The 9,277-nt window shown below is 48.4% G+C and overlaps 1 protein-coding gene across 1 annotated transcript; it reads right to left on the reverse strand.

The window, feature by feature from the left end:
• Positions 1-351: 351 nt before the first annotated feature.
• LOC136540509 (GEM-like protein 1) lies at positions 352-2,655 on the reverse strand. The gene is made up of 4 exons (XM_066532513.1): positions 2,313-2,655; positions 2,094-2,195; positions 1,213-1,484; positions 352-719 (listed from the first exon to the last, which is right to left on the reverse strand). The coding sequence occupies exons 1-4, from the start codon at positions 2,515-2,517 to the stop codon at positions 531-533; spliced, it is 768 nt and encodes a 255-aa protein (XP_066388610.1). The 5' UTR covers positions 2,518-2,655; the 3' UTR covers positions 352-530.
• Positions 2,656-9,277: the final 6,622 nt, after the last annotated feature.

Raw genomic sequence — 9,277 nt, forward strand, 5'->3', positions numbered from 1 at the left:
ATGACCCAGATCCAGGCCGGCCTCCTCGTGGATCTCGTGTAGAAATGGAGGTTGTTACTACAGTCTAGCCAGCTCCCTAGTCAGTCTAGACCTTAACTGAGGCCAACTATAAACTGGGACTTGTCACACCTGTTAGTATAGAATACACGTTGCTCAGATCTATAGAAATCACTGAGCACGTAAATAATCGATAAATCAATAATTAAAATACATCTCCTAATCCCAAGTCCGAATTGATCAGTCAAGTGCGTTCCACTTCGGCAATCTGACTGTGGTCGGATTAAAACTCAGAAGAGGCACTCCCATTCTCATTGCTTGAAGTAAATGGACTCACATAGATGAGAGAATTCATACCAGAGAACCAACATGAAAGAATTCACATCACATATTGAACAACGGTTTTAAGTCGGTACACATCACAGAAGCTGATACCTATGCAAACTAAATCTGGACAACAGTCGAAACTGATAAAAAACAGTATATCACAACTGTAATGTATAAGACATGCTAGTTCCAATCTATGAACATCACTAAGCACGTAAATTCTGAGCCTCCTGAAGTGCTTCCTGCAGATTCTTTACCGCACTGTCGTAGTACACGAAGCCCATAAACCAAAACTCATGGTTATCAACAGAAGCCACCAGAATGTATTTCTCTGCTGCATTTGTTCTGTTTGTTGATGAATTAACTGATCGCAGTTGAGCAAGGGGGATGACCACCTATTTTCAGATAGATAAACAAATTGTAAGTTGCACACTCTTGAAATATATGGATTTTGAAATTAATGAGTATAATACAAAGGGCGTACCCAGTGCAGAGAGCTCCCGCTCTGTGCGGGGTCTGGGCAAGGGTGTTAGTAGCAAGCCTTACCCTCGCCTGTGCAATGCGAGGAGACCGCGACTCGAACTCGGGACCTTCCGGTCACAAGCGGTAAGACTCTACCACTTGCACCAGGCCCGCCCTTCTTAATGAGTATAATACCAGTAAATAAAATTGCCAAAAATTCTCATATTGGTGCACTGATGAAAACAGACTAAACAAATTCTGCAACTTTATTTTTTTCAATAAAACAATACAGTGAGATTTATTGTTTCAAGTTAATTCTGTAAGTCTGTTTATCATAATGAAATAAGATTAGTACGAATTGCATTTCCTCGAACAAACTTTATATCTCCTGAAACTAAAACAAAACACAGCAATCCACATGATTACCTTGTAGTAGCTCCACTCAGTTTTGTCTCCAACCTGGTATGCAAGCGGATTATCACTACAGAATGCCAGTTTTACATTGGACAGGTAAAGCACACCCATAACAGGACCAGCCGAGGTTGACAAATAACATGCATATGGCTTCTTGAGCTTTTCACCGGGGGCAACCTCAAAAGTTTGATGGAAAATTTTATCATATCCACCTTCTGCAATGACTTTAGTGACCTGGGAGATCCTGCTCATTGCTGCATCAGTAATGCTTGGTCCAGTTTTCACTGTTTAAAGAATCAGGAAGATCTGATCAGTTTCTCCACATTGTTAGGACTTGAAGAAACATGGCTATAATCTAGTGCTCCCTCCATTCCAAATTATAAGACATTTTAGCTTTTCTAGATACATATATTTTGCTGTGCACTTAGATATACACTATGTCTACATACATAGTTAAAACAATGTATCTAGAAAAGCCAAAACATCTTATAATTTGTTACGGAGTGAGTAGTGTCTAACCACAAACAATACATCAAACAAAATAACGAAATATATGGAACAAAACTTTTATAGTTATAACAGCAGCAGCATATGAATCCTAATCCCTGTCAATGCCCACCAGAAATCCCGAATTTAGCGCACACTAATGAAATAAGGTGATATTTGAGTCGAATTAGTTGCCCCTCTTTTTGTCTGAGCCCATGAAGAGGGATTCCAGTTCAATTTCATTTTGTGGCTAAGCAACAGTACAGCTTAACGACAAACTAACTCCATACTACAATAACAAAATGTTCTTGAAAATGCACAACACGATTAGCAATTTGATGGAAAACACACAGCAACAACTTGGGAACCCGATTTTGTGAAAAGACGGCAATGGAATCGAAGCTCACAGTGCTGCCAGAAGTTGCCGGTGATGGTCTCGGTCTTGCGGGCCGCCTCGCCGAACCTCTTCCCCATCTTGCCGAGCACGTCCTTCACGGAGTCCATCGTATCTGCAAAACCACGCCACACGAGAGCATCCCAGAAAAAAAATAAGGAACGATCCAAATTTCGGACGAATCGGCAGCTAACGGGGGCCAGATTTTAAGGCGCGGGGAGGGGGGACGCACTCTTCGGGGCGGTGGCAGCGCCGCCGGCGGGGGAGGAGATGTAGGGGTTGCCTCCGTAGGCGGACGGCGCGGCGGTGGCAGCGTGATAAGGCGGGGGTGGAGGCGGGGCCACCTCCTCCGGAGAGAGCCTCGGGTACGGCGCGTACTCCGGGGCTGCCGCGGCGTGGCCTCCGCCGATGGACGCGGCTGCTGCGGGCGGATTCATGTCGCCGGCGAGGGCGGTGCGGTGCGGTGCCGCTGGCGATGGGGTCGATGTCCGTAGTTCGTACGTTTCGTGGACGAGATGACAGGGCTGCAGGTTTCGGTTGTGGAATTTTATTTCGGGTCTGCCACTCTGCCGTCTGCCGAAGCCAGAATATATATAGTTGTCCTTTTTCCTGCAAAAAGAAAATAACGCGGTGGAGTCGTCGCTAAGCACAATGCACAGCGCTTCAAAGCTCATCAGGCTCGACTTGACCAGCCAAATATGCTTTAGCCACGAAGGTGTTTTCGTTTTTTATTTTCGCGTCGGCGCAATTGAATATGCAACCGCTCCTTGAGTGTTGAAAACTCGATGCTTGTTTATACTTATCTCATTGAATTTTACGATATATGTATAAAGCATTAAATATAGACGAAAATAAAACTAATTACACAGTTGGATTGAAAATTACGAAATAAATGTTTTGAGCTTAGTCCATAATTAAATACTAATTATTAAATAAAAACAAAATGCTACATTGACCAAATTCTCAAAATTCACGAACTAAACACGCACTCGAAATCCAAAGCCGCGTGATGAGGCGTCACGGATTCCAAAGGGCACGTTAACGCTATGTTAGGGACCCACCTGTCGGCTCCAGGTGAGCTCACGGGCCCCACAAGGGATTCCTCTTGCCAACGGTTCTATTCCGGGCTCTCGACTCCACCCATGGATCTGGAAGGTTCCGACCCCACCCGATCGGGCTAAACGGCGCGTGGAGACATGGACGGTGGACCCTACTTCTTTTTCATGAGGAAAAAATCTACCTTAATTTGAAGGGATGTTTGGTTTCTTCTTCTAAATTTTAGCAGTTGTCACATCAAATGTTTCATACATGCATGGAGTATTAAATATAGACTAATTACGAAACTAAATACACAAATTTGTTCTACATCTCAAGCATTCAATGAATAGCCTACCGTAAAAATTTCACCATAATTGGATAACAGAAACTGCAGCTATGAACTAATTACATAAAAGTTTACATCTAGAGCTACATCAAAAACTTTATACTCAACATACCATATCATATGTTTACTGTGTAGATTTAGTCATGTAGAGACCAAAAATTTCATGCTTATTGGATCATGTATGACTGTGTTACAAATTTAATTTCATTTAAAAACTATTTAACAAACATAAACCTAGATAAACCTATAACTTAACCATACATGAACCAATAAGTATGATTTTTTTACTACAGCTCAAACATATAATGATTAACACATCATAAAAATTTCACCACAATTGGACCAGAGAAAACCACACCTATGAATTAATTATAAAAAATACAGATATAAAGTTACAACAAAAACTTTGTGCTAAAGCATAGTATATCATATGTTTAGATCTACTCATGTGGAGTCCAAACTGATTTTATTTTTTATTTTATAATTTTTCTGTGATTTATTATGATTTTTTAAAAAATCAGCCGAAATAAACGTAAAAAAAACACCAAAGGACACACAGCCACGAAGGTTTAAGTGACCGATTTTGAAAAGGCTGATTTTTACGATAGTTGAGGAGGCAAAATACGTTTTTCCATTTCCCGAACACCCAGCCAGGCCAGGCCGTTCGCGCCGGTCTTGCAGCACGTCCCAGCTGGCATATAGAAAAAACAGCCCAGATCGCAACCGCAGGCTGTCCGGCGCAGTCCAGGCCTCGGCCTGTCTCTCAAAGACACAGGCTTACCCACTTGCACATCCGGCCCAGAAAGCCCGTGCCACCGCCCTCTCCGCGCGCGCGTGATTGAGACTGGAGAACCTCCGACCTCATGCGTGGGGGCGCGCGCCCGTGCGGAAAACAGGCGGGGGCGGGGGCGGTGCACGGTGCACGGGGGCCGGCCTCGCCTGATCCACGCCGGTGGCGTGCCAGGCCGCGGCTCCGTCCTCTCCTGCACGTTTTTTTGCCCATGCCAGCGCGCTTCCGTCCGCTGTCCGGCGATCCAATCGAGCCCGACACACGGCCATCGGCCTGTTCGTTTAGCTGTGGCTTGTCGTAAACGATCGTAAATTTTTAGTCGAAACAGTATTTTTCTCTCACACAAATCAACCAGCAGTACTTCGTCACGAACCAGCAATGATATAAACTAGCCAACCGAACAGACTGTGTGGCGTCGTCGGCCTTGCGCAGCTCAGATGGAGAGCCCGTGCGGCCTACCACCAACTAAAGATCAGAGCCACATTTGGACATGCACAGCACAGGGGGGCGCCTCCGGCCTCGGCGAAAGTTTGGCGCCGATTGGTCACTGGCGACCACGCTTCGCACACGCCAAATAGTTAGCACTGTCGCTTTAGCCTGATCACGGATCCCTTTGGTGACCATTAACTGATTTACTATAACTATTCGCCACCATCTTCGTTTGCTTACATTGGACTTCAGTATTGAATTGAAGCAACCCGGCTGAGCACGTAAGCTGCAAAAGGCAACGCACTTTCCTTTGGAGAGGGGGATAGAGCCACAGCGGCGGGAAACCTGGGAAAGACGGTGGCCTTTCGCTTCCATGAAAGAAAACCACAGATCTATTTACTGAAGAGGTTTCTGACATGAGAGGGGGGGGGGGGGGGGGGGGGGGGGGGGGAGCTTCCGTTTTTAGTTTGAACTTTGAACAGAAGTTGCATGAATCAATTCAGAAGAAGCTTAAATTTGCATAAGACTATTCTTACTTGTAGTTTTTGTGACTGGCCCTGGATATCAAATCAAACGTCAGTGTGCTCCTTCCTCCCCAACCCCCATGTGTCGAGTCATAGATGTGCCTTATTGGAGGAGAAGAGCCATACTATGATCCTATCCTACCTCTTCTGCCTTCGTCCTTATCTTCCACCTCCCTAAATAACATGATGATACAGTAATGAAGCTAAAATATGAGAAGAAAAAATAATTACTTTCCTGCTCTCAACAAAATAGTTTCTTTTCAGGTGTACACTTAATCATCTGCACCAATTAGCTGGTTTTAGGTTGATAGTTTAAATACACTTTACAATAATGCATGGCATAAGTGCCATGCTACATGTGAATGCTTAGCGTTAGGGATCTCTAGACTGTTGGTTCTGATCCCAGCTTGTAAACAAATAGTAGAAAGTACAGCGTATGGTCAGCACTGTATAATAAAATTTAACATGGGACAGATCAAAATGTATTCCCACCATGAAATAAAATAGTTTATCATCGCAAATACTCAAGAAAAATATATCCTTTCATGTACAGAGGTTGATATGGAGTCACATGGCACCGTGCAGTGCGACTATATATATATATATATATATATTAAAAAAAAGTGTTTGCAGAGTCCGTGTAAGTTTGCTGGACAAATCAATCAGCTACGAACATGGAGAGCAGAAAAATTATTGAACAAAAATCGAGATTTGACATCAATGATTTCTTTTTTCCTTTTTTTTTTGCATTTTGCAAGGGGGAAAAGATACTCCTGCCTTGCAATACGGCAAGAGGCCAGGGTGCAGCAAAGTGGGCAGTCTGAGCTAGCTAGCTGTGCCTTTTATTATCACCATCTTTCAGCAAGATCGCAATTGACTTTAATCAGAGATTCAGAGAACAAAATCAGAATATCTCGTCAGGCGCCTCACCTGGTCATGCATCAAAACACTGCTGGAATCCTCAAATTTACCGAGTGTTTTTATGTTTACCGAGTGTATTTCCTCGGGCACTCTGGCGAATAAGTTCTTTGCCGAGTGCTGCGCTAAAAATACTCGGCAAAAAAAAAAACACCCGGCAAAGAGTGGGTTTGCTGAGTGTCAAAAAAAAACACTCGGCAAAGAGGGGGTTTGCCGAGTGTTAAAAAAACACTCGGCAAAGAAATAAAATCTTTTTTCTAGAAAAAATGAGAAGAAAAAAATGAAAAAAAAACTTTGCCGAGTGCTCAGATCTAGAACACTCGGCAAAGAAATTTTGCTATAACTCCCCGGCGGTCCTCCTTTCCCGCCCCGCCCCGCCTCCCTCTCTCCAAATCCGCGAGCCCGGCCCCTCCTCCTTTCCCGCACCGCCCCGCCTCCCTCTTCGACCGCCGCCCCAGCCCCTCCTCTCCCTCTCTCCGGCCACCGTCCCGCCCCTCCTCTCCCTTTCTTCGGCCACCGCCCCGCCCCTCTTCCCCGGATCCGGTCGCCGCACCGCCCCTCCTCCCCGGATCCGGCGGGGACTCGCGGGGCGAGGCCTCGCGTCGGGGGGGGGGGGGGGGGCACGAGAGACGGCGGATTCCGTGGTGGTGGGCGCGATGGCCGGCCATGAGGTGGTTGTGGTCGAGGCGGGCCCCAGCTTCGGCACCGGCAGCTCGGGCGTGGTGGCGTGGCGGGCTTGGTGGCGGCGGGAGGCAGCTCGGGCGTGGTGGCGGTGGGAGGCAGCTTGGTGGTGGCGGTGGGAGGCAGCTCGGTGGTGGCGTGGTGGCGGGAGGAAGCTCGGTGGTGGCGGCGGGAGGTAGCTCGGTGGTGGCGGCCGGTGGTGCTTGTTTTTTTAATTTTTTTTTCAAAAAATATTTGCCGAGTGGTTTTTGGGCACTCGGCAAAGACTGTCCGACAAAAATCACTCGGCAAAGAACGTTTGCCGTCAAAATCTTTGCCGGGTGTCGGTTGCCAAGTGCAACACTTGGCAAAGAGGTTGCCGAGTGTTTTTGGGGCTTCGGCAAAGCTCCGGTATCCTGCAGTGAAAGATGAAGAAATTAGAATACTTGCACTCCACCGCGTGCGATGCGCAAAGCCTTTAGACAAAACGAAGCGGATTTGTACTTGAAATCTGCCAAGGACGCAGGACGGTGCACATACTCCACTGTAAGCTAGACAGCAGGATGCATGGATCAGTCAGGAAACCATGTCCAGACAGCTGTGTTCTGTGAACGCATGGTCCACCGGTACTTTTGATTGAGCGCTCGAGTTGCAAATGATAAGTTGAACCAGAATATGCCGTGCAGGAAGTCCACTGAGAAAGGTGCCGACTTTTGGCACCAGCTTCCGTTTCTCCGTGCGGGCAATTGCAATATGATATCGTCAAGTCAAATTATAGTGCGTGGCCTTTTCGGTGTTTGGAGATGGACAGCCCATCTGCAGCTCCATCGGAAAAGAATCCGCAGTGGCTCTGCTGTAGCGACACCATCGCCGATCTGGGCCTTTTGAATCTCTTGCTAATAAACAAGGAGCGGCAGCAGACGCCGGGTAAAGTAATTGAGCTGATGCTGCGGATCAGAAGTAAACTAATGCCACACCCACCGGCCAACGTGATGTGTCCAAGCATGATGTGATAATAACTGCTCTCTCTGCCTCTCAGCAATGAGAAAATGCACATATATCATCGTCCAACCACATCGCATTGCATTGAAGAAGAATTTTCTGTGTGGTTGAAGCTGAACTATTTTCTCCTGTGACAAAAAACAAAGAAAGAAAGAAAGAAAGTGAAAGGATGATACTGAAGATATGTGTACTTGATACAATGTTACTCGTGTGAGAGCATCTCTAAGGGCTCTTTTGGGTACCCCAATCCACGGGGGGTCCCTGGCTAATCCGCGTGGGGGAGAAGGCCAGTGTCTTCGCTGCCTCGCCAATCCACAGTGCCCTTTTGGATACACACACCCCCACGTAAGCCCATGTCTTTGCAGCTCTATTCCCGTCAATTCCCCGGGGCGCGGAAAAACTACTCCGCACTCGCGATTCTCTTTCCCTGTCGTTCTCTCCCTCGCGCTCGCTGGATGACTGGATCTCTGAGTGTCTCTGCCTCGTCATGGCCATGGCTCCTTGACGTTTCTGAAGCACGGCGCCGTCCTCCCGGGCTGTAACGACGTGCTCCTCATCCCGCTCCTGGTCCTCACGGTCGCCCTCGCCGCGACGCTGCTCCTCAGCAACGCCCCGTCCGTGCAGCCGCTGGACGCCGCTGTGCTTGCTGGACGCAGGCGCCACCAACCGCGTCGACCCGGCCACCGCCGCGTACTGTGATCTCGTCAAGGCCCTCCAGTCCGACCTCCAACGACTTCTTCTCGCCGCCGCCAGCTGCCTCCTCGCCGCCGTTGTGTCCGGATCCGCCATCAAGATCTCCACCGTCTTCTCCGCCGCGGATCGACGCGCCACCGTGACCGCAGCGCTCGGCGTGGCCCAGGGCAAAGTCTGGGGCCATGCTGGCCATCGCGTTTGGGTACGTCCTGGAGCTGGCCCGCGCCGCAGCCATTGTGGCCCTAGCCGTGCTCGCGCCTCGCGGTCGTCGTCCTGGACTACTCTCTCATGCTGCTCTTTCTCGACGCGCTGCTCGCGCTCCTCGCCACGCTCTTCCTCGTCTACCTCACCGTCGTCTGTGCGCCGTCACTGTTGCCATGTCCGCGGTGGAGCCCGGGCGGCGCGGCGCGAGTGCAGTGGGCCGCGCGTGGTGGCTCATGCGGGGCCAGGGCGGCCGTCTACACGCTTGCACTCAAAGCCGCCAGCGGAGTGGCCACCGGGCGTCGCCTACCTGCTGCTGCTTTGCTCTGTGCCGGAGTTGCACGACTTTCCACACCCATGTTCTCGCTCCCGTGCACAGATTGCACCGTGAGAAATTTGGCATCCGCGGGTTACTGTCACCGGAGTGGGAGGGGATGTCATGTGCAGGGTCAAAATCTCCTTTGGTGTTGAAATCCACGCGCATTTGCCCCCCTGTCATCCAAAGGAGGCCTAAGAGTGTTCCATATCCCTTTCCCATCTATCTTTTTTGGAAAAAAGAGAAAAACTCATCTTCAAGAGTACCCCATATCCCTTCC

This window comes from Miscanthus floridulus, chromosome 2 (assembly GCF_019320115.1).
Source record: "Miscanthus floridulus cultivar M001 chromosome 2, ASM1932011v1, whole genome shotgun sequence".
NCBI classification, from domain to species: Eukaryota; Viridiplantae; Streptophyta; class Magnoliopsida; order Poales; family Poaceae; genus Miscanthus; species Miscanthus floridulus.

Bases quoted from the DNA above. Each gene is read 5' to 3' on its own strand.
- LOC136540509 (XM_066532513.1), bottom strand. From the start codon at position 2,517: ATGAATCCGCCCGCAGCAGCCGCGTCCATCGGCGGAGGCCACGCCGCG. The intron at 1,485-2,093 runs GTGAGCTTCGAT...TTCTTTAAACAG, and splicing joins CGGCAACTTCTGGCAGCACT to TGAAAACTGGACCAAGCATT. The intron at 720-1,212 runs GTAATCATGTGG...ATCTGAAAATAG, and splicing joins CTGAGTGGAGCTACTACAAG to GTGGTCATCCCCCTTGCTCA.